Source organism: Thunnus thynnus, chromosome 1 (genome assembly GCF_963924715.1).
Source record: "Thunnus thynnus chromosome 1, fThuThy2.1, whole genome shotgun sequence".
NCBI classification, from domain to species: Eukaryota; Metazoa; Chordata; class Actinopteri; order Scombriformes; family Scombridae; genus Thunnus; species Thunnus thynnus.
In genome coordinates, this window is record NC_089517.1 from 32,821,199 (window position 1) to 32,847,427 (window position 26,229).

Here is a 26,229-nt window from a genome sequence, read left to right on the forward strand (position 1 = left end):
ATTCTCTGATGTTGGGGTTCTATTTTTTTTTCTTCTTATCTTTCCTTTGTCAACTTCTTTCTACGTCTCTGTACCCACTCCCCCAATGTTTTCCTGTGTTTCTGTGTATGATCTAATATCAGCAGCTCTCAGCTTAGTGCCACACTACTGATTACAAAAGCTACTAGACAATGAAATAAATGGAGAATTATTTTCTATACGTTGCTTGTGTCATTGTTTGTATTACTCTGCTGTGTTGCATTCAGTTTTAAAAGTCAACAACTCACATCATCAACATCACTATCATCACAGGTTAATCAGACATCTGTATCATCAAGCTTAGGGGGACGGGGGGCTGTTTGTTATAAAAAATAATCAAATCATAAAGGTGAGAGCTATTTGTACTTCGGCAGAAAACTACCAGCAGTGCTGTTTCTAGAAGTCGGCCTCTCATCATTTTGAAGTACCTTGATGATTATACCAACACAGCAGTAAAGTGTGGAGACTGGTTTATACAGCAAAATAAGAAGTGACAGAAAAAACAAACAAAGAAATGATAGATGACACACAACAGCAGCAGGTCAGTCAGTGGGAAGAGATTTTCTGTCTGAGTTGGCAGAGCTGTTTGACACAGTGCTTGTCAGCGGAGCATTTGTCCTGCTGGTTATATGTCTGACATGTACAGGACCCTGCCTTTCATCTCTGTTAGCTGAGTGGCAGGTTACATTAATAAAAACTCTCCTCTGGAAAGAAAATTACCATATTGGTCTCAATAAAAGACAACCCTGAATATATGAGAGCACTGTCACAGACCTCACTGTTAACAGCTATGATAGCGACTGTTTCTTTCTTGAAGAGTGGCACTAGTCAGCATTACTTGACAATGTGTAGTGTACTGAAGTGTAGATTGTGCAAACAAAAGGTTGTGATAATAAAGAATTTGGTTTTACTATTTTGGTTTTTATGCTTTAAAAATGGAGCAAAAACTGCCTTTAAACAATGAATATTCCATAAATTTGCTCTGATAATCAGCATATCTCAAGTTTTAATATGGGATTACAATTTATTGACCAAGTCTAACTGACACAATTAGCTAAAGTGACACTGAGGTCAATGGTAGAAGCACAAGCAGCAACAACAAGGAGGCTGAAGGTCAGAATTCACAACACCCAGAAAACAGAAGAAACTAGAAGAGTGCACCTAGTAGAGTGCAGATCTCCAACAGGTGTGTACAGTCAAGATGGTCGTGAAGATAACAAAAACAGGCATTTATTCATCTCGTATCATGGCTAACTTTAGTGGATCGTAACATATCAGGTATGGAATTAATCAGCAGATCCTCCAGTTCAAGATGAGACCAAACTTTTCTATGGATGTCAGTTTTTGAGCCACGACAAAGGCCAACATGTGACCTACAACAGACTAAGTAAGCCTTGTTTTTAGCCTAGCTGATTGCCAGAAATGCCTTTTGCTATGTCATAATTCATATCGTAAAATGACGAGGACTGAGGCGAGGACATGAGCATATAGTCATAAATGTGCACAATAAATATTAGGCACACACATGACCAAACGCAAATAGTCACGTAATCCTACACCCAAGTGAAGGTTCCTGGAAAATGAATGCAAACTAAGATGGAGGAAATAACAACTGTATGTCATCTCACACTGATGTCAAGCAGCATGGGTCATGCAAACATGTGACCTAGCTATATTTATACATGCAGTCACTAAAATATTTAACATTTTCAGGTGTTTCAAGGAGATGGGGGCATGAATTTTAATTACACATGAATAATGTATTCACAATCTGCCTTCTCTTTATAGCACACACTTCCAATCCATTCAGTTCATAAGATGGTGACACACATTAAAACAATCAAATGAGAACTAAAATTGGGTGTCGAGTTTTTATTTCTAGACTAAAAAAACAAGCAACTGCAGAAATTTGGTAGCATTTTAATTTTGTATCAAAGGTGAAAGCCAGAGATGGGAAAACTTTAAATTAACATTCTCATCTCTGAATCAATTACCTGCTAACTGCTGTGAGGATAAGTGTCTCGTCGAGTTCAGAGGCCCCCTACCAGCTACAGTGAAATGTAAAAGTGACTTTGCTGTGGAAAATCTGACTGAGACAGGTAAAAAGGTAAGGTTGCCATTTGATTTTGATGTCTTTCAGAGAATATAAGCATTGAGTTTTAAAATGGGACATTTGTGAAAAGGCTCAGTGAAGTGCAGGCACCATCTTGTGGATTCTAAGTATCTTTTGAACACTGAGTTGAGAAATGGTTTGAGGTAATCAAACTGGGAGGGGGCTGGGAAAGACTGCATCTGGTACGTTTGAGTCATTTGCAAAACTAAGTCATTTGGGGTAAATAATAAATAAAAAAACATGGGATATACTGGAGGACTGTTAAGCTTGGGTTAAATCTGATGTATTTCTATGTCATTAACTATGTGTCCTTTTACTGTTCACTTTTATTGACTTTTTTTGTATATTTTTGCACTGATACATATACATATCTTGGATTTTTCCCATTCTGAAATATTGTGACTCGTTGATACCACATTTCCCTCCCATGTGAAGCAGATACTGTATATGAATTAGTTAAAACTTCTGACTGATTTTGTGATCACTTTCAATGAATTTATTGGAATTGCCACATTTTTAAGAGGCTGAAGTCTTGAAGTCTTTAAAGCTTTTGTGGTTTTTATTCTTGCTTCTATTCAGATTCAGTTATGAAAGAAAAGGGTTTCGCCCAAATAGTGTGACAACAGTAGCTATTTGACACTATTTGTCAGCTGTTTTGATTCCAATTTTAATTGTACCTACCTATATGTTGTTTTAATTGCACAATCTGTTTGCTGCCCCTGCACCTCTTTCCAGTAATGTATAGAAGTGAAGGGTTGAGACTTGGATCAGGATCAAGATTGTTGAAATTAAAAACATCTCTGTCTGTAAATCTGTTTCCTTTTATACTGCTTCTACTGTGTTTATACCATTCTCTTGTCTAATGTGTAGTTTGTCTGTGTTGTGAACTGAATCTGTAAAGAGCTAGTAATTCCTGATGATATATTATTTTGTTTATTATCTATAAATGAATAACATCACACCAAAATGTTTTTGTTTTTCAATTTGTTTCTTGTGGAGGTGGAAAAGCATCTGAAATTTGTTTAGTTGACAGACTGCTAGAGAATGCTGACAAGAATAATAGCAGAACCAAAATGTTGGCGAAAAGAGCTTTCCAACTGCAACCTCTGAACGACCTACAGTACCAGACACATCTTCCCATTCACTTGAATGAGAAACTTTTGACTGGTACTGTAAATGTAAAACAGTTACTGTGTATATAGTAGACCTAACAATACGAAAATAAGAGGTTTGTCAAGACAAAGTCAGAAAAAAAGATTATTAAGGGTGACTTATGGCTACAGTACAGTGTGTATATTGTGGCTGAACCTTCTCAAAAATGTTCCTGTCATGGCTACACAGGCTGTGTGGAAATAACAACTGTGGTAATTGGTCGATATGGGTTGATCTGAGTTTTTTTTGTTTGTGTGTTTGTTTTTACATGTTTCGGGGGTCTGTAGTGTTAGTCAGCATGGGGCAGATTGAAGAAAGGACCTCTGGTGCAGTGCAGACCTCCTCCTCACCATGACTGTAAATATCTCTCATAAAGCGAATAAGAGAATGCAAAACATTATTACATTGGGTAGAGCTCAAACAATTAGTTGATTTCTTGATTGATTCAGAAGACTAGAACTTAATTTCGATAATCAATTACTCTTTCAAGCAATTTATAATACGTCAGAAAAATGTTCTGGTTCTAGATTCTCAAATGTGAGTATTTGCTGTTTTTCTTTGTTTCATATGCTTGTGAATTGAATATCTTTGGGTTGGCTGGACAAAACAAGCAATATGAAGACGTCATCTTGGGGTCTCAGATATTGTAATGGGAATTTTTCACATTTTTTTCACATTTTAAAGACTAAATGATTAAAAATTAGAATATAAATCAGCCCTGGTTATGGTTAAGCAGGGGCTTTATTTGGTTAGGGTTATGTTAAAAACAATCTCTAGGTCACATACAGCTCCAGCATAACCACTGCAGCACCTAGATGAAGAGCATTATTCTACTAAGTGTTAATCAATCTCTAGAGTCACTGGCAGTGAATGAGGGGGTAGACTAGTGAAGTATAATGGGGGAGGGTGGCTTTCTAACCATCTAGCTCTCCTCTTTCAGTGGTCTGATCACCACCAATAGATTCACACATACATACACACACAAACACCTCTTTCTCTCTGGGCTGTTGCTATAGTGACACTAATAAAATTGTCAGAACCGTTGAGATGTTTTTCCTTGCTGTTGCTTGAGTGACAAGAGCTGTTGACAGCTGGAACACACAGAGCATAGCCCCAGAACAAGGCATTAATGCTGCCAGACTAATGTCATGTTCATGTTCAGCATAACAAACAAACAAACAAATAAACAAAGGCTGTAGCACTTGGTATTGCAGGACAACTGTCAATCATAGAGGTAAGCTTCAAACCAAGATGGCAGTGAAGATGTAGTAATGTTGCCATGGTGATTTACTAGGATAAGGTCCATTTTATTTCTATGGAAAGGGATGTATGGACACATCTATGTAGTTTTGTCAAAATTAAAGGATGAAGAGAAAAAGGTAAGGCTGTCTACTTGTGTGTGATTAGTTATGATCATACATGTCTACAACAGGCCTGGTATCACATTTTTAAATTACTACTTACTTTTTATTAGTGTTGTTTTCATTTATATCAGAGGAAAAAGCCATGACTTAAGGTAAAGTCAGCGATGCTAATCCAATACACTTTTTGTCAAATTCAATGAATGTCTCCTCATGGTCCGCTGGCTGTGAAAAAAAATCTGGTGTTCAAACAAGCACTGGCTCTGTAAATGGGCATGTAAACACAGTGGCTTGGAGTGAGCCACACAACACTATTCCAGCCAATCAGCAGGGGCCGTTAGTGCTTGTGCACAGAACAGGGGGAAGTCATCAGAGCAGCTGTCTGTGTGATGACATGACAGTCTCCCCATCTACAGCACCTGTTGAATGGTGGGGGAGGGCTGGCAAACTAATGAACAGAAGTAATTCTACAGCTGACACATCACTCTGGATTCCACCACATTTCTCTTTTGGTTGCTGCATTGGCAATACGCATCCATGAATTTGGGGGGTGGAACTTCTGGAGGAGTACGATGGAAGGGGTTTAATTGTTTGCGTGTTTAGTTCAATATCAATAATCTTTCTCCGGAATGACTGATTCTACCTTTAACATGTAGCCTATTGAAAGTTACAAGTTTCCATCATGTACAGCAGAGTTTACACTAGACTTTTTTTTGACAGCCAATATTCCAAAATTCCGGCCATATAGATCAACTACCGGACATGTGTTAAAATAGTCATATAACAGCCTACATTTAAACAGTAATGAAACAAAAAAACACAAACACTATGATCCAACAAACATATTTTAGTCAGCAGACTGAATTCTTCACAAACTTTGCAAACTAAGCATATAGGCTACAACAATAAAATAAAACAAATAGCTTTGCTGTTGTTAATTAAAATGCAGCCTGCAGATGCACCACCACCAATACCTGCCACAGTCTCCCTGAGCCCGCCTCTCACTAGGGCGGGGAAAAGTTAAACCTCCTACTGAACAATAACATGTTATTTAAGCCTGGAGCTCCAGGCTGATTCATTTGTGTCACTGCGCCAATGAGGGATGTAATGTTACCAGAGAGAAAATGGTAAGACTTTTCCCAGTTGTGTTAACTGCTGTTGAGCCAACGTGCAGGGTTGTTGCTGGAGTGTGCGGCTTTTCAATCTCATGCCACGCTTAGTCACCTGACCAAACACTCAGTGAATCTCTCAATGTCTTAACAGTGGAGACAAAACCAAACTCTTATAGGTCCTGCAATATTAGACTATTTAATATGCTATTAATTAGTTTATTTATTTATTTATTTGGCAATCAGCATAGTTCCCACCGGACATTTTGGCTGTTGATATTTTCATCTACAACAACTACATGTGATACTGGCAAAAAGCCGGCATATGCTGGCTAACGTAAACCCTGATGTACAGTATGTTTTCGCTCTAGATGCCTTTAAAGGACGAGTTCACAATTTTTCAAGTCTGTCTTAAAACAACAGTCAGGTTCAAATGTGCTTTCAATGTAAGCGACAATGTGTCAACACAATGATTTTGTATAAAAATGCATTTAAAAGTTCATCTGAAGTTTATATGAGGCTTCAGCAGTCTGAGTTAGTCACACCAAGTGGGTATCTGCCACATTTACAGTCTTTTTAGCATCAAATTCCTACTTTGTGTTTCCTAACTTTTAAATACATTTTTGCACAGAAGGAGGCCTGTGGATTTTGGCCCCCATCACTTACATTGTAAGTGCATTATGAAGGGATTTTCTAATGGCCAGTATGAACAGGAGGAATGATTATGGCAAGAAGAACCTGTTTCAGTGTTCACATGGGGACCTTAATATTGTTTTAAGACAAACCTGAAAAATTATGAACCCGTCCTTTAAGCAACTCCTAAGTCTCTGCAGCCACATGTCACCTATTCTGTATTGAACACTTGAAGAAGTATAAAATGAGACATTGTGATTTAAAGCCTCTGGAAATTAGGCTTGAAATTGTAAAAATGCACCTATGATATCAAAGTTGAATGTTTTATAAAGCATCCACAAAAATCTGAGTGAAAATAAAGTTCAGAACTATCTGAAAACCTATTTCAAAAACAGTTCATTTTGCTGTCTAGACCATTTCTAAAGACTGTGTAGGCGTGGCAAAACATGTTTTGATTGATACCTGCACCAGCCACTGGCTGGGCTGGCTAATTACAGTAGCTAACGACTAGGTTTCCATGGTGCAGAGCCGCACTTCTAGATCATTCTAAGATCAGTGGACCATAGACAAAGAGACCAGCACACACAGCACTTATGTTGTCATTAGAGATCATGGTGTTGGTGTTTCCTTTACATTTAATAAGCTGATTGTGTTTGGTGTTGATTCTACACTGTGGGAAAATAAAGTCCTTAAAGATTTAATGAGCTCAGTTTGAGAGATGGCAATCTCAGAGAAGCAAATGATTGTCAATTTATTCTTTCTGAGTGGTGGAGACTGATAGAAGATGGTTTAAGAAGTACAATGGAATGGGGTGATCAATAAGAAGTAGACTGGAGGGCTATCTTGGGCAAAATTAACTTTAGGTAAAATGCTGTGCTTCAGTTTGATTGATCGATGCACCAGCTGTGGTTGTATCCTCACAATCTGGCCTGGTTTCAGGGTTTAACAGATCTAGCTCTGACCTAAACCTTCTCTATGCAGGCCACTAAAACACAAAGCAAAGCCATTGTAGAGATCGGTGAGCAAGGTTTACCTTTTCGAAAATGCCAATACGACACTCATGTGTCGTATTGGCATGTGATAAAATGGGCCTATCAGGGGAGTTAATTGTGGTGTGAAAGTGATGTTTGAATAAAGGAACTCACTTTGACCTCCTCCTGTAGTTTTCCGAATCGAACTGTGCCATTCAGAATCCTGCTGATGAATCCCTGCTTTTCTTGCTGAATAACCGAAGCCTGTGGAGGTAAAGAGGGAAGATGAGGGGTTACTGATCTAGGAAAGGAACACAGAGGGGAGGCAGAACGCACAATTGGATGAAGGGAGTGAGGGATTATGAGAGAGGTTGACAGAAGAAAAGAAGGAAAGACTTGAAACTGTTGCAGTAGCCCCGGTTGATAAATGGGTGAATCACAAACAGCTTATATTTAGTTTAATATTGTATAACCATTTCAAGTACTAAAACTGAACGCATGAACATTTTGAAAGTTCTAAAACTGTAAATATGGAAGATAAGAAAATTGTACATGGACATTGCAGGGATACAAATAGTGACTTCTTATCTGCTCAGCCTTGTGCAGTGGTGCAACACAAAAGCTCCATGTCAGCCCTCTTAAAAACAAGAGAAGTGGATTGGTCCTGGTCCTTTACAATTCCAAAAACAGGCAAACAGCGGCTAAAAATAAATTGCAACTGTTGACAAAGTCCAATATTCACCTCATTGGGACTGACATCGAGCTATGTTACCTTAGTGTTTCATTTTGGTATTCTAACAATATTAGTTTGCTTAAATATCACTCTATACAATAAACCATACATCTCTTTCCTATCTGTTATTCAAACGAAGAAAAGCAGGAAATAGATCTATGTGGGCTTTAGAAGAGGAGGATAGACAGAAGAAAACATGAACTGGACAACATGGGCTGTGTCATTTGGATATATTCCACATCTAGAGACATACCATCAATGGGTGCACCGTCTTCAAAGAACAGTTTCATCTGAGGCGTATCCTGTGTCTAATAACCAAAGCGTAAAAGTCTCTCTTTTATTGCATATGATATAACAAGGATTTTGCACCTAACAGAATACAAGTGAGGTTGATTGTGCATTTATGTTGGATTTACTCATTTGAAAGGGTCAGTCCTACAATTATCTGCCTCTAAAAGTAGGTACACATGTGCACCTGTATATTAAAAGAAGGTTTCATTGTTTAATTGTGCTATACGTAAATGTTTTGGAATGTTATTTGATTTATAGGGTATTTTAAATTTCAGCATTTCTACACTTTGATTTTTCTCAGCTTGCTGATCTTGGACAAATCCAACCAATGAACTATCTTTTTGAGACAGTTCAAGTCATTAATAGCATAATAAGCAGGACTCTTAGAGGCACCTTGATATTCAATGCAAAATGCAGTAAAGAGAAACAGCAGACCTAAGTCAAAATCTAAAGAAGCTTTTGTTCATGTGCTTAAAAGTGTACTGTACTACAGGTCGTCCTTATAATGATGTGATCCCAGTCAGATATCCAGGCTCTGAGAGAAGAAAGGCGCTATTAAAAGAAAGCTGACAGTCTTCCTTTAATCAATACAATGTTCCACAGAGTAAGAAAATAAATTAGTCGTTCTCTGTGATTACATGCTTGTGTATGTTTTTCTTGCAGAGAATAGATCAAAAAGCACATAGTGTACTGAATGTTTTCTCCTTCATTTTCATCATTCCTTTCTCCCTCTCTCAATTATACACCATCAACTGAAAGAAAATCCAAATTGAAACCTTGGTTAAAGAAATAATACTTTATCTGCTTTTGATTGTCACCTTGTTTTAGGTGACAGCTGTATAAATCAGCTCCTTCATTTCGCTTTAGTGTCTATCAACAGCATACTCGAAAGTCAAGCAAATTTAGTAAACTAGCTGACATTTTTGAGGATATTTAAAGTCACTTATCTCTTGGGAACACGCTACCTTATCAAAACCTGATTAGAATTACAGCAGTATGAAGCATGGAACTAAGGCAGCAGCTTGTTACTGTCCTCCAGACACCTTCTGCAAGCGAAGGAGAGCTCAGTATGGATTCAGTTCAGGGGTGGATGGGATTCTCAATGAGAATACTAACTCTGTAAAGAAATGTCACTCTTTCAAAATTTCAAAACATTTACTCATAGGTCCTAGCTCTATCTAAAATGTCTATTACTCATAAAATTATAATATAACCTAATCTTTAATTTTTAATATCTTTAATACACTTAATTGCATTTAATAATGCAAGAAGAGTTATTAAATTAATGTTATCATCTATAAATTATTTCCCTTTTCCTGTATGTACAGCCTTCCCTGTTAGTATACCTGCGCTATTTATGCTTGCTCCCTGAAAAACAACCCTTTCAAATTGCAGGAACCTTAGTAAATTCAGTAGAATACTTAATCAGTCACACTTATCATAACTCACTGTTATTTCAACAATCCTCCCTGCATCTCCATGCTGACACAAAGATGACAGGCAGACTGCACTCACAGGGTTCTGCACTGGTTTGATAAATGACATGCTCTGGGCACAGAAACAGGGATCAAAAAGCTTAGTAAGTTTGGCCCTCAGAGTTTTATGCTTCGGTGAATCAAATGACAGTGCTGTCATCAGCCACATGCTGCACAGCTGCTCCTTATTACTCATTAGCTCCTCAGTATATGTAGAGAGCAGCTTTATCAGGCATTTGCCAGATTGTCTATGTTGCCTTGTTGCTGTAGCATTTGAGTGATTCCTGTCTGCCAGTCAGCAGTCTTACCTGCCGGCACACCGGTTACAAGCCTAACAAATGGCAAAGTAATCTGCCTTTGAGCCCTGTCTGCTGAGTTTTGTTACCTGCATTTGAGTTCAATCATCTGATGCCAAATACCTTAGCTGGCACTCCTAGCGACACCGTAAGACCTAAAGTAACACAATTCCATAAACTGTCATTCTGCCCCGTCTGCTCAGTGTACATTCATTTTCAAAATGTTTCTTTTTTGTAATTGGACTCATCTCTCTACAAGGTCAATAGTGTCAGTACAATCATTTATGGGTCTTTATTTCTGCATTGTCAAAAGTTCAATGTATAATATGTTGTTTCTCTGCAGTGAGAGAAGTGTCAGGGGTATGTATCTGTAAGAACATACTTGGTTTCAGGAGGGTGTTAGTAATACCATGTGTAATATGTGCATCATGTGTATACAGAATCTTTAGTTAGTACCATTTGCAATAGTTGGTCCCTCTCCTGGGAAATATGCTCCGCTACAGAAATGACAGCTCCCAGGTAATGTCGAGTCTTTTCCTCTTTCAGCACAGATTCTTCCCTCTGTTGCTTCAATACACTCATCCTCCTCTCGGCCTTCCTAATGATAGAATGACAGGAGCAAAGAGGAGAATGGGTAGGATTGAAGAAAGCGAGAAAAAAGATGAGAAGGAAAAACAATGAGACAGAAAGGGAAACAGGAGTGCAATGTGGAGTGGAGAAGGGAGGAAATTTAAAAATGTAGTAGGGGTTAAGGGAAAGAAACACGGCGGATGGAAGGGTAGAAAACATAAAATAGAGGAGAGATACAGAGTCAATTGGATGATATCTAGAGACCCTGCCATCTTGATGCGATGGGGGTGACAACACTGTTGTTTAATCAAACACCCTCTGAAAATCTTCACACTTCAAAATGAGGAAGTCCAAATTAATCTCAGCTCAGGTCTACAGGGAGCAGAAGGTTCCACAGACCAGAACAGATTTTAGAACAGCTGTAATCCTCTGCCAAAAATATATCATACAGTGTGGGAACATAATCTGATCTATAGTATAGTAGGATATGTAATGCTGTTGCAAAGCTACTGTGAACTTCAAAACTGAACTCTGCTCACGTTGAAGTTAGACAGAGCTTTGCGGGGAATTGTGTAAGATCACCTAACTCCATCTACTTATATGAATGATAAAAGCGTGGGTTGTCTTGCTCTAACACAGCAACAAGAGACTGAGGAGATGTCAATTAAAGACACGCCAACATAGTGTAGTCTTGAGAATCAGTAGTCTTGTCTAATCAGGAAAAATGAGTGAGAACATCTCTCTGGGTGGACAGTGGGTGTGTAGGGGCTTTAAATAAGCATGTTATGAATTTAACGATACTGTATAAGAAAATATCAAACAGTTGTGTTTCAGAGATTTTACTTAAAGGGGACCTATTATGCTCATTTCCATCTCTATATTTTTATACTGGGACTCCGCTAGAGTAGCTTTGCATGATTCACAGTTCAAAAAACTCTTATACACACTTCACATTGTCCCATCTTTTGAAAAAGAGTGTGCTGTGATATAACTCCCCTCTTTTGAGCAGCTCCTCCATCCATCTTTGTAATAGCAACCTGCTTCATCTCACAAAGAGACTGCTTCACCTCTTTTTTAACATCTTTCTACATTTTTGGACTTAGCCTATTACTTAATCTAAGACCTGGCGGCTTGGTTTTGAAAATAGTGTCCAGCATTTTCAAAAACGCTCCGAGGGCATAAATCCATGTAAATAAAATGTTTTGATTGCCAAGCATGTCTTTTGATTGTCTCAGACACATTGTCTGAGGGGGTCTTTATTGAATAAAATACTGGCTTATGGATAAAATACCTAACACTTCTTTAAGAATGCGAAATGGATGTGTATCCAAATGGCACACCATGGGCTTCATGTGAGATAATATTAGACAAAGAACGTAAGATACTGTCGCTCATACCTGTTAGCTTGTCTGGCGAGCTCCAGCTCAGCCTCCATTCTCTTCATGTCAGCACTCAGGTTGGCTTTGTCAAGAGCCAGACTTCTATTCTCCTCTTGCAAGCTGGACAGTCTGAGAAGCAGCTCGTCCATTTCACTCCTATTCTTGCTCTCCTGCTGCTCCAGTTGCCTGAGAGCCAAGAGCAGATTGTACAGCATATTGTAAAACAATATCTGGTGCTCGGGGAATGCTTTTCAGCAAAGCATATCCATTCACCATAGAATGTATAAATGTCTTGGTCTAACTATTGAGACTTTAAGTATGTACTCGGTGTGTGTATATATAGGTCATCATCTACTTGCTGTAATATTCTTCATGATTATTTTATATATCCTGACAGAGATGAAAACAGGCCAACTTCACAGTAATGGTCAAAATTACAACCTACAGAGATTTGTATAAATTTTAGTAATTCTGCTTACTGGCATACTTGTAATACTTCAGGACCACCTTAAACATAACCTATTTGAAAAATTTCAGTCAGGTTTTCCTTCAGTACACAGCAGTGAAACAGCTCTGCTCAGAGTTGTGAATGACCTGCTCATGGAAGCTGATGCAGGGTCCCCTTCTCTCCTGATTCTCCTTCACCTGAGCACTCTTTGACACTGTGGATTATACTATTCTCTCCACACCACCATGGGACTGTCAGACTCTACATTTAAGTGGTTCCTCCTAGTCAGACATACTCAGTCCTACATTTCTGATAGACCTGAGTATGTCTGACTAGGAGGATGCAGGTCTAGATCGCTCCCTGTCACCTGTGGTGGGATTGGTTCTCGGGTAAACAAGATTGAGTCTTGTTTACCCTCTACATGTTCCCCCTTGGACATGTCATCAGCAGACGTGTGATGTCTTTTCATTGCTATGCTGATGATATCCAGCTGTACATCAAAACTGCCCCGAGCCCTTCTGCACCCATGTCATGCCTCAGCACCTGTCTTAAGGGATAAAGGACCAAATGAGCACAAATTTCTTCCAGTTAAATCGATCAAGCCTTCTGCTCTGCTGCACCAGGCTTGTGAAACAGCCTTCCTAACCATCTGAGGGCAGCACAGTCCCTAGACTCTTTTAAAAAGATTAAAAAGCCTTTCTAATCAGAAAGGCTTTCTAATCAGAAAGGCTTTTTAATCTTAACTCTTACTATTTTCTTTATGCTGTGTGTTCTATATTATTAATACTGTAGCACTTTGAGTTTCACTATGAACAAAAAGTGCGATACAAATGAAATTTATTATTATTATCATTATTACTTATTTTGATTAACTTGTGAAAAGTCAAGTTTTCTATTAAATCCCACTGGCACTCTTCACCTAAATCAAATAACTAAAACAGCTATGATTCTGCTCTACCACATCAATTTATTCGCCACATCCTCTTTCTATTGCAATTAAAAATGCAATGCTTCAGGTGCTACTCTTGTTGGTTCTTCTTCTTGTCTTGCTCCACCCTGGGACCCCCTGGGATAAATTAATAGTAAAGTGAACTGAGCTCTTGGCAAATCTGTTTGGAAAGAAGATGAGCAGCCGTGGTATCTGGCATTTTTGAATGAGAATATGGACCCTAACATCCAGCAAGCAACAATGTGTGCCACTAATATAAATGTTGTGGTTTGAGGAGGGGCGTTTTCCCCTCTACCTCAACATTTCTTTTTTAAAAACATCTCATTTCAAAACAATAAACTGTCTTAGTTCAGGGGCAGAACTGTTATTAATACTGATTAGTTCATCTTTTTAAGAGAGAAAGAGATATTGAATTAAATAAGAGGTAGTAGTACCGTCTGAGTTTCCCAGCAATGTTGCAATGTTCATCCCAGGTGACGGCATCCTTCAGGCGGCCCTGCAGCACCTGCACCTCCCTCATATTTTTCTGCATTGCCCTCTTGCTCTCCTCCAGGTCCTCCTGCAAATGCTGCTTTTCTGCCTCTAGCAACATCAGTTGCTTGGACACTTTGGATACTACAGAGAGGAGCAAAGGAAGCAGTAAGAGAGGTGGAGAAAGAAAATGGATTAAGATGCATTCAGAGTGAAAGAATGCAAGCAACAGAGAAAAAGTGTCAAAGTGTCAAGTATCCTTTAAACTTTGGACTTCAAGATCTCTTCTTAAAATATATCCACAGCTGGCTCCTTAGTCCTCCCACTCCCCAACTCTCTACTTATGCATTACCTTCAGAGTGGTGTCTGCTGTGATTGGCCTTGGCCTTAACATGCTGTGCCTCAAGCTGATCAATCAGAACCTGGTTCTCCTGCAGAACCAGAAAGGCCTGCTGTTGCAGTTGATGACTGTAGAGAGAAAGAGAGAGATTACGAATACAACTCTGATGAAGAAACAGTACTGTTGAAACATTAGTCTGCAAATCAATTGGTGTGCTCCAGTGTTTTCTCTCTAAAGTTTCTGTCCCTGGTCTGAAAGCCACCTGATTCAGCTGCACATTACTGGAAAATACACAGAGAACCGCTTTTTACAGAGATTATGGTCAGTTATGGTTGTAGTAGCACTAGATTATTTTCAAACCATCCAGGCATCTTCTCTCCTTCAAAGAAAAGATCTCACAGAAGTTATGAATTTCAAAAGAGAAAATACGCTACTAACACACATGTACCTCTTTCCTTACATGTTGTATTTATATTGATCTTTGTAACTAGTCAAAATATTTTAATTATATGACAAAATGTATTCATAACTGTGGTAGTCTGGTATGTTGTAAGACACTGAAACATAACTTATTATTTCTGTATGCTCTAGTGCACTGGAGTACAATCAGTGAACTCTCAATAAAATGAAGAAAAGCAGTAATATGAAACTAAGTAAATGGCCTGACGCATTCCCAATTAAGCCTGACAAATCTGCAGAAGTAGCATTTAGCTGAAGATGATGAAAGGTGTACAGGTGGTCTTAAACTGAGAGGAGACACTTACTGTTTTCTTGGTTTGTATTAAAATCAACATAGTGTAACCAGCATTTGCCACTTCATCTTTCCCCTTAAGACAATATTATATTATATTATATTATATTATAGTAAGATAAGCAATATGTTCTACATCCTACAGTGAGAAAAATATGTACATAGATATACATTCAAGAGTTTACACCCAGTAACCCTTTCACCCTTGTAATCGTAAATGACAGAAGTGACGCGTTTGCCATCAAATGTCTGCCTTCACTTGAACTGGTGGTTGTGTCTTAATCATGAATACTGTGCACTAAGTTGCTGTTTGGTATTTAGTGTTCTTTAATGTTGCTGACGCAACATTACAAGCTAGTGTGATCAAGAAAAACATTTTCTACAGGGAGCACAGAGGAATATATTTTACTACTTTTAATTTATTATTTCAGGCAATATAAACTTAAGTAACAGATCCAGAGACAGCCAAGCAGCAATGCAGAAGAGAATAAAGGAGGTATATAATTTTCACTACTTCAGAATCGTAAGCGATGACCGCCAAGCAAGTGCTGACAGTGCTGAATTATTACACACACAGTATATTTCTTCTTACCAGTCCTTCTGGCTGACCCCTCCGAGCTTTCCAATTTCATCATGGAGTCTCTCATTTTCTTTGATCACCTCCTCTACATGAACACGCATTCTCTTCACCTCCTCCTGTGACAAGCAGACAAAGACTCATGAGGACCTCAAGGACTAAGGACAAAACAAAAAACAAAGAAGTAATATCTTATTTTACTACCATCCCTCTGCAAAGCATTAAGGATCCCTCTGGCAAGATACCATCCTTGACTGTGACTACAGCTGGGTGGACCAGTGCTATCTCCACTAAGTGTGGTCCTGCTTCTCCCAGTAGAGCCCTTTTCACTCCCCCTAATGTGGAACTGGATTGCCATCGTGCACATAAACCTGCTGACAAAAGTCTCATCACTGGAAACTGGAGTGTGAAAGTCTATTGTTGGTGAAATGTTACATGTTTTTTGGAAGATCTCTAATTTATTTGTCATCTAATATATTTAACTTTTCTTCATTTATTTGGACAGTTGAAATAATGTTATATTCTTAAACCATGAAAGAGTTTGTGGTTGTATAAGGAGACAAACTAAACTTCATTTCCACCTCATTGCACCATTTAAAATAGCAGCTTTACAGCATTTAGTTTCTCTCTAAATATCATAATCATTTCAGCTGTGCACAAGCCTTTCACTCCACCAGTGATTACATCATAAATGCATCATCCTCAACACAGTTTGAGCCACTTTCAACCACAAAATGTTAAGGATTTGCAGAATATTTCAACAGTAATTGCTAATAGAAAAATATACACTCTTTGGCTTTTGCTACTACTTACTGTACGCCTGCAAGTTTACCTCACCTCCCAGGCTCCCACTGTACTAAAAATCCATTAAAAACCATTAAAGAACATACTGGCAGCTTAATTAATATAATATGTCATGTTTGCTTACAAGTGTATTGCAGGTTTTGATCCTGTGCATTGCACATTTCCAGGGCTGAGCATTAAATGCTAATTAACCGTTTGCAGGTTTGTCTGTGATAACACAGCCCATGTAACATTCTCTTGGGGGATAATTCAACTGCACAGATGATTGAGGAGGTAATAAGCAGAAACTCTCTCTCTCTCTCTCTCTCTCACACACACACACACTTTACCTCTGTGGTTTGCAGAAGTACATCTTTCTCATTCATCCTGTCTTCATAAGCCAGCAGCAGAGGAGATAAATACTTCATGTCCAGCTATAAAAAAGGACAAAAGAGCAATGATCCAAATTTGCTACAAAATCAAAGGCATGAATCTATGCCCATTCAGGGCCTAACCAAGGCAGAAAAATCACTTTATAGCCCATTGTATCCTTGGGCTTTCAAACTATCAGTCATTGTCTCTGCCAAGCAGGCTGAGCAGATATGATTTCACGTTAAATTCATTTCATGAGGTAGATACAGATGGAAAACACCAGCCATATTAATCTGCTGACCGTTTAACTTACAAAGCACAGATATTGATTAGCTAAATTTGACCATTAACCCGCAATAACTGTCCAGCCATATTAAACTAATGTCCAGCTTTACATAACTACTGACCAGCCAGGGAGGAGGAGATCCCGTCTTTGGTAAGCCACTGATTCTGGAGATCTAAAAGAGACAGAGAAAAAATAATTAGTCATCATCATTATATCAATCATATTGTCTTAGTTAGATGGTTAATGTGGCATCTTTGAATGCTGCCCTTCAAGACGCAGTAAATATATAATAATGTGCAAAAATAACCAGAGAATTGAACATTAAAGACTAGTATTATATACCACTATACCGGATCAGAAACAATTTAGGTCACTGAGGAACAAGCTGCTTTCTTTCTTGTGTACAGGGGCTAGAGACACTAGAGCAACACTCTTTCTAGCAAATTACAGCTTTAATAACAAACAAGTCAAATCAAAAGTAATTGCCAATACTGTATTTATGTGACCTACAATAATGATGCAAACAAAATTAAACTAACTTGGCTAAATCAATCTGGACTTATCCTATCTCTTATTACAGCATTATTCTATTGTAAAACTACTCCCTAATCTTTTCCCTTATCTATGCCTTTCACCAGCCACACTTCAGCTGTCAGTAATGAGGGTTAGCAGAGACATGCGGCAGCAGAAGTAGCAAACTGGTAGTGATGATGAGAGCGGGAGATCCCTGTGTGAAGGCACAGCATGAGGTAATCATGATTAAAACCACAGGCATGCTTTCTTTTGCAATGTAAAATACACAACAACCTCGAATGGGCAGACAGCCACAGACAGGAACAAGAAACTCCTTTAGTCAAACAAATCAAATGGAAGGACGGACAAAAAGAAGACCTCATTTCTCTCAGCGGGGCTCTGGATCAAAGAGAGATATCTTTAAGGCTTGTTTCTGAGGAAATGTTTTTTTTCAGTGATAAAGCAGCGAATATAAAGTGATGTACTGATTGTAGATTCTGTAACAGAGCTGATGAAATTAGACTAAGGGGAGAGGTGATAAAATATTAGACTACAGAATAAGAGAGACTAAATGTCTCTTATTGATAAACTAAGAAGAGTAGTAGAGTACAGGAGAAAAAATACTGTTTTCATTCAATTCTGGCAACTTGACATTGAGGGAGACAGGCTGATTGATAAGAGAAATGCTCTTTTTCCCAACAGTAGGGACTGTTGTGAGCTTTTTACTCAGGGCTGACTGCTATTATATCTATATTTGACCAAAAGTCTCTTGGGCAAGGCATGAGCCCAAAACTATTCCATGTGGCCTACAATCAGGTCACATGGGGTCCTATTCAGAGTTTGTTTCCACACAAAAAAGTCCACAGTAATCTGAATCAAAAACACTGAAGAAAGTCAAACATAAGAACTTCAGCAATATAGAAATTGGGCTCAAACTCAAAAACCTACTATTCTTCAGCAGAAGAATCATCCCGTAGCTTGTCTTACCTCCTGTTTGGACAATGGTCTGAAGCGGGTTTGGTAGCGGCTCAGCTCCACATTCAGACGGTGAACTGTCATTTTAAGGGCGTCATTCTCATCCACCAGCTCTTGAGCATGTTGCCTTAAATTCTGTAGCTCTGCCTGGCTGCCTGTAAGCACAGCACATCAGGCTTTACATACTTTTGAAACATTCAATATTGCTCTTACTCGAATGCCAGGCAGTTAAATAGAATATACAAGAATCATTCATAAATCAGAGGCCATTATCTGTACTGGTGTTTAAGGTGGTCAGCGTAAAGGACTTGGTGAAATATAAACTACATTACATTAAAAAGACTATATTAAATGGCAGGATAACCTAGTGAGGTCATCCCTCAACATGTGTTGAGTCCATTTGGTCTGCAGCCTAATGCTGAACTCATACATAACCATACTATGCTGAATATATAACCATTGCTTCACTGGAAGAGAATGGTGGTAGGACCTCAGTACTTTTCCATGCTGCTTCTTCCTGCCCAGCAGGAGGTCTGAGTCTCTAACCACCAAGCTAACATGCTACCCATTTAAATGGCCAATTTTCCATCATTACTGTAAGACTTTTTAAATTTTCCCTTTCATGTTTCCTCTTCATTGCTCCTTCTTCTTCATGCTGAGAAGGTGAAGGATCTGAGCCCTACTTGCAACACTATCTCCAGCTCCCTCCTTTCAACCTTGCACACACATCTTTTTGCCTTCACTCACAGCTTCATTCCCCTTTTCTGTCTCATTTTTTTCTTTCATTCATTCTTCCCTGTTACTATCTATTCTCCCTCCCCTCATTTTCCTTTGTCTGCCCCTCTGTATACAGTTACTCCTCTCAGTGGCTCCTCCACTGTACCTGCAGAGAACCTCATGTTTGAGGAGGCCTGGCTCTGACTGAGCTCCTGTTCAAGGCGTTGCAGTCTCTCCTCCAGCAGTCTTTGTTCCTCCACCATCCTTGTGTTCTTCTCAGTCAGGACTCGCACTTCGTCCCTCTGCATGTAACCGTTGGCCGTGCTGGGCTCTGGAGATGGCTGGGTGTGATAGTTTGGGTTTTTGGCTTGGCTGGATTGGCTGGGGTGGTTGCTGGTTAAGTTGGCTGAAATGGGAAGTATAAATTCTTTAACAGCAGGACATATTCTAAATACAATAATATGTGGAAACATACACCTAAAAATGTATTTTCAATGCAGATACAGGATTACTTCTTGGAGTATTGTTAAAAAGAAAGCAACTATCTAAGATGGCCATTACATCTTGTCATACAACCTTATAGAATGGGACCATGACAGCAATTTGTTTGTGAACTAGCACTGTTGTCTAAATTTTATGTATCAAGAAAAGCAAGTAATTCTAAGAAAAAATGAACAAAAGGCTTTAACATGGAGTAATATGACAGGTGGTTGGAAGCACCGTCTGATGGAAAACAGAATGGAAAGAAGAGAACAAGGAAAAGATGAAAGATCAAAAGTATGTACACTCTACTGTTTAAATAACCCTAGCCAATGGGTAGGAGACAGCATGTTGCAAAGATCCTTGCAAAGGGCTTGAATTCTCAGCAGAATGTAACATGCCCTCAGATGGACGTATTACATAATACACACTTGTTTCAAAATACTACTAAATATACCGTGCTTTTGTGAGTATACTTTAATCTGAGACAAATGTGTCATTAACATTTGGCAATCAGAGTCTACCCAGAAGCTACTATCAGAAGCTGCACTGCAGCAGTCAAGAGCGACAAGGAAGACAGAAGCAAAATGTGGATTGGCTCTTTGAAGTTCAATATACAGAGAGAGGAACGATGCAAATAAAATTATTATTTGTCAAGTATTAGGCAAAAGGGAAAAAAAGTGTAAAAGTCAAAATGACAGACAGCAGGCTACATTAGGTCTTCCACCTACATGGCACATCTTCCATTCGATTTCCAGAGCTCTTCCTGACAGAGGCTTTCTTCTTAGACGAAACACAGCTGGCTTCAGGAGAATGGACATTAGTTTCCTCAGTGAAATCTGAGTGATGAGAAACATCGTGCCATTGTTAATCAAATACAATTGCAGAGAAAGTCCTGCTGGCTTTATGTAATAACCCCATTATACCATAAAACTGCATATTGTTATGAAAAAGTCATTCTCCCCTTAGCTTGAATATGTTACTTTACAACACAGCCAGTCTGTATGTCGCATACACACTTCAGTGATTAAGGTAGGAACATTTTAGGGACACATTTTAATTAAACACTACCAAAAGCCTAAGGCCAGCTCTGGTAATAACAGCTATAATGGGGCTTTCCATTTAGCTCTAATGACATAAGGCTACATTATGACTGTTATGAAACTGAACATTGGTTGAATAAGAGCTTTATCTTCTTCCTTGGCTGAGGACTGCTTTCATTTTTCTTTGTATGGGAGAAAATTCTCAACTCAATGTGCATGTTTTGTGAAATGCTTTGTGAAATAACCATGTTTGCTTATGACTAAACAACTAAGTACAAATGGTAATATTGTTTCATTTTGAAGCTTTTTTACTGTATAATCTATCACTTGATTAGCACTGAAATTAACTCCACAAGCAGAAACTCAGTTTGATCAGTACATACATACTTCAAATTTCAATGGTCAAATGTCTTTTTTAAAAAATGTAGGTTCTTGATCGATTTCTTATCACTTCTAAGAACACTAATTGAAAATCTCCAGTAAATAGATATTGACTCCTTCAGTTGATTATCAGGCTAACTCTGTCTGCTAACTCTTAAACAAACAGTAATCTAAAGTACAGTGACTATGGGTTGCTAAATTACAATTACACTACACTAAGAAATCTGTCACATTTATCGGTGAGTTTATTTTGCCTCTACTGCCAGGTTATGAGTTACAATTGTGTTCGAGCACTTGTAAGACTATCTGCCATTATTGTTGCCCACCCATTAGTGACATGTCATTACCTGGAGAAGGCACTCTTCTGCCAGATATCTGAGTCGGCAGGGGTGTACTGGTCTGGAAGACAGATAGACAGACAGTGAGTAAGTCTTTTCAAAGCCCCTCTGCATGGAAGCCTTTTATGCAGGGTTATTTCAGAGACCACTGCGTTTATGGCCATTGTCAAAATGTGGACAATAAGATTTTGCCAGTGCATTTATTATTGTGAATCTTCTGAGACACATTAAAGCAATGTGAATGAGTCACAGTGGCAAATGCAATGTAGGGAAGAAAAAGAAAGAAACAAAGAAAGAACAGAATACAAAAAATGAGGAAGACTGAAGAATACCAGCTGTTCTGTAACAAACTATAACCTGTTTATTTCACATCATAATCATAAATCCAATGGCCAGAGACTCCACTATCATATGATGAGAAAAGATACTATATATATGTGTGTATATATATATATATATATATATATATATATACACACACACACACACACACACACACACAGTGGTTTTCTCAAACTGGCTCACATTGTCACCTTGAGAGATAAAGAAGGCAGCTGATGAATGTGGCTGTCTGTTTAAGGTCCTGTAGATTTATGAGGGTACTGCCTGATGTTTATAATGGTTCTTATTTGTATGGCAGTACATCATTTTTTTGAACATGTTAAACTATATGGGCTAGTATACTGGCCCACTATATGAAAGATCATTTAAGATTTTGACGCACTGAATAGAAACATCATGTGCTGTGTGGCTAAAATGGTTTCAGCTGACACTGACGGGGTGACTGTTGTGAATAGCAGCAGGCAGCTAGACTCTGTGATAGCCTGACAGGAGGAAGTAGAGCCCACTGGGACCATTATAGGTAAGCAACCATTTACAGCAGTATACAAGATAAGAACATGGATAGAATAATAGACAAGAGTCTGTGAGAGCAGACTACTGGGATATAATCACTGCAATAATGGGGAGAAATCTCACAAAATTACAGATACAGACTTTAAAATAGATTTGACTATGAGTCTGTAAAGCAAAACATTTCAGGAACAGAGAGGAAGATGTTTCAGGTGTTTGGCTGGGAAAACAATAACCACTATGAATACCCTGTAGTCTGTGACTACTGTAGGTCAACAAATCACAATTACTAATGCAGCTGCCAAGGCAACTTACAGAGGTACAGTGAGACCAAAAATTGTTGCAATGCAAAACATCTGTGGCAAACACTGCAAAATTGTGTTATATGGCAAATAGAGAGGTCACTGCAAATAATTAAGTTAAATGCCAAATGTTGAAATTCTGCATTGGCAAAGAGGAACAATAGCCATAAGCAGACAACCACCTTACAAATGACTAATGAGTCGACTGAAAAACTCAATAGATCTACATTCCCCTTATTCTGAGAACAACTGTGTCTCCTAGTGGATAAGACTTATATTACAATACCCACACTTCCCTTCAGAAACATAAAAGAAGTAAATATATATATATATTAGATGTATCATTGTTAAGACCATTTATGACAAGCAGGTAACCAGTTAAAATCACAAATCATTGGAAACTCTGTTTAGGAAAAACAGATGGAATAGGAATCATCCCTCAACACATACATTCACAAATGACCTTTTTCAAAGCAGAGATTTTGACTTGTCATAACAGGAAAAGCACAGGTGTAACTAATGACATTAACAATGGGTCAGAACCATTAAGTGTCCCAGTAAGTCATGACAGTGTACACGCAGGGTCCTGGAACTGGCTCACCTAAATGTAATGCAGTCATCACACCCGTGCTGTTCCTGCAATAACATGTCAAAATGTCTGTCATAAAAAAGCTCTATTAGCAGCTGCCCAGAGCAGTTCTAGTCTTCTAGTCTTCTTCTGCTGTTGGCCACTGAGCAACTCCAGTTGGGGGTTAACCAGTCTAGTTAACGGCTCTTTGACACCAGTTATTTATAGGAAAAATGTTTCTCATTTACTTTCAGTGACAACATTTTTGCAAGTAGGATTGGAACCAGCAACCTCTATAGTCAGAAAATTTGATCACACAAATGAGATACTGACATATTTCTGTAGAACCTCACCTGAAGTTTTAGAGGCAGGGCATAGACAGGTTCTGTGACTGAACAATTCTCCTGTCTGTCCAGACTTTGATAGACATGTTCCTCCCTGCTCTCTTCATTCTCCTCCTCTTCCTCTTCCTTGTCTTCTAACTCCCCTTCAGAGTGGTCAGGAGAGGACAGACGTGGCCGGTCAGCCAAATCTTCTGACCATCTGTCTCTGAGGAAGGTAAGAATGTAATATCACAGAGAGACAGTGGAGAAAAGCTTGCTTTATCTTAATTAGTTTTCTTACAGGATTGTCAACTTAATTATGCAGTCAACCTACTCCTAACAGTGGAGTACGATATATTTTAATTATGTAATTTAGAAAATTGCTATAAAAAAGGAGTTTTAAGGCTCCCCTTATTCAGACTGGTTTTAAAGACAGTGCTAAGATTTTGCCAGGAAGTTATGAAACTTCTTAACACCCAGTTTCAGCTAAAAAAAAAAAAAAAAAAAAGTTCTCCTTTAAAAATTAATGACATCAAGGTTTATGACACTCACAACCATGAAGTGAAATTGATGATGATGCTGTGAAACCAAAACATTCAAAAGACTCAAAGTCTGATGTAAATAAAATCAGAAACAGGAAAATCTAATTGAAATACACAAATTAGCCTCACATATTTGTGAATGATTACTTTCTTATGTGAGGGGAAAGCCTGGAAATATATATTTTTGACAAATGACAAAAGTCTCAAGTTGACGTACACACAAACTGCAGGTAATCTGCTTTTACTAAATAGCTCGCATTTCAGCTGTTAAAGCTGACTTGACAGCTAATCCAGCTGTGATCAACTGCCGTCGTCACCAAAAACTGACAACACTTCACGTGATGCTTCAGAGGAAAGGACGTCTCATTTCTCTAAAAACATATTTCCTTGTTTCCTCTCTCCTCACATGGTTTCCTTGCGTCTCTCCTTGCATCCAAAAGACGTAAGTGAGGGAAACATGGATGCAATTAAGAGACTTGAGATGTACCCTGGGTAATTAATGACTCTGACACACTTGATAAATACAAGTCCAGGTGAGGTTCAAACTTGGAGTCACCTGTTGTAAACTTTGTGATATACTGTAATAATGGTGTGTTTGCCATAGGTAGTTTACCGGGTGTAAAGTGTTGAGCTGAAGTTTGGTTCAGATATGAAGGACTCGGATCGATCACTCTCAGAGAAAGACCTCGGTCGCACAGGTGGTATGGCCCATGTCTGTCCGGTGAGCGAAGAAGACAAGATGGCCGCTGCTAAGGCTGATCTATAGATGGAAAGATGCAATTCATATGAGGACAGACAGACAGACACTTTTACAAATTAAAGGCCATTTATCACTTTAAATTTTCATTAGTTTTGTTATTTCTATCCACTTGACGTGACACATTGTGGGAAAAGAGAGCATATTCCTCAGTTTCCCTAATAAAACTTTGATAGCATTGTTATACATCTTTTATGTGGTAGTATGTTGACCCCAGAGGGCATGTTTACAACTGCCAGCTTCATCTACGTATTGGTTTTCAAAGTATTGTGGACCAATAACTATGGAAGCCAGATGTGTTGAGGAAAGAAAACATTTAGGGGAATTTTAAAAACTCTACCCTACCTTTAAAGTGAGTAGTGAAGAAAGGTAAATGTACTGAGGATTAGTGATAAATAAATCAACAACTGTCTTATGTGAAATGTTTCACAGATTGAGACGAGAATTCATTATTTCTACCACATTTCAATGATAAGTAGCTGTCTAAGGACACCATTAAGACAGAGGAAAACAAACATACAGTATTCATTAGGCAATGTAGAGGCACCAACTTGTGCAAAGAGGTCAACAATTTGCTCCGACACAGCAACAAAATTGCCCATTGAGTCCCCTTAAAAACCACCATATGCTTGGGGGTAATAAGGAAAAGAAGATGCTTCCTTTACATTCACTCAGCAGTTATGCACAAACCCTGCAAGAACGTTTACAACATGATGATGTTAAATTAACCAAATGTGATTATCAAACTCAATTTCCATTTAAAGTTACAAACAAGCATAGGTCAAATATATAAAAATTTAAACAGTTAAGTAGCGAAATGGATGAGGTTTAGTTTTTCATCCTGAAGTAGAACCCATGGGACCAAACTCTAAATAAGTACCAGCTGTGACTGCTGGAGAAAACACTGCAAAATGAGAGGATGTTTGAGGTTATATGACAGACAGCATTAGGTACCTGGGTCTCTCAGGTGAGGGGTTGGGGCTGCGTGGGGGTGGGGTACGAGGCACAGCAGCCTTGGGGGCAATGGAGGCAGCAGGGATCAAACCATGAGCTATATGCTTCTACATAACACACACAAACAGGGAGATTAGGGAGGGGCTACAGCATCACATACACATAAAATACATTAATACAGATGTTGTCGGTCCTGTGGCGATTGTTGAGTACATATCAATCAATCAATCAATCTTTATTTGTATAGCACCTTTCATACAGGTTAATGCTATTCAAAGTGCTTCACAGAGGACTGACACGCCAACAATAAGACAGAACAAGTGTAAACAGTAAAACAGAATAAAAATGTAATAAAATAAAATAGATATAAAGCAATAATAATAATAAAATACAGTGAAATCAAAAC

At 38.5% G+C, this 26,229-nt stretch overlaps 1 protein-coding gene across 1 annotated transcript in view; it reads right to left on the reverse strand.

Annotated features, from left to right (window-relative positions):
• The window catches only part of cep89 (centrosomal protein 89), a 63,464-nt gene that overhangs the window by 36,182 nt on the left and 1,053 nt on the right, over positions 1 to 26,229 (reverse strand). The window contains exons 2-16 of the mRNA XM_067595954.1: positions 25,824 to 25,930; positions 24,726 to 24,872; positions 23,601 to 23,796; positions 21,535 to 21,586; positions 20,495 to 20,602; positions 19,450 to 19,689; positions 18,579 to 18,721; positions 17,200 to 17,250; positions 16,771 to 16,854; positions 15,653 to 15,756; positions 14,322 to 14,437; positions 13,933 to 14,113; positions 12,120 to 12,287; positions 10,609 to 10,750; positions 7,532 to 7,621 (exon numbers count right to left, since the gene is read on the reverse strand). Of these exons, the coding sequence (XP_067452055.1) occupies positions 7,532 to 7,621; positions 10,609 to 10,750; positions 12,120 to 12,287; positions 13,933 to 14,113; positions 14,322 to 14,437; positions 15,653 to 15,756; positions 16,771 to 16,854; positions 17,200 to 17,250; positions 18,579 to 18,721; positions 19,450 to 19,689; positions 20,495 to 20,602; positions 21,535 to 21,586; positions 23,601 to 23,796; positions 24,726 to 24,872; positions 25,824 to 25,930 (1,929 nt within the window). The remainder of the gene's footprint in view (positions 1 to 7,531; positions 7,622 to 10,608; positions 10,751 to 12,119; positions 12,288 to 13,932; positions 14,114 to 14,321; positions 14,438 to 15,652; positions 15,757 to 16,770; positions 16,855 to 17,199; positions 17,251 to 18,578; positions 18,722 to 19,449; positions 19,690 to 20,494; positions 20,603 to 21,534; positions 21,587 to 23,600; positions 23,797 to 24,725; positions 24,873 to 25,823; positions 25,931 to 26,229) is intronic.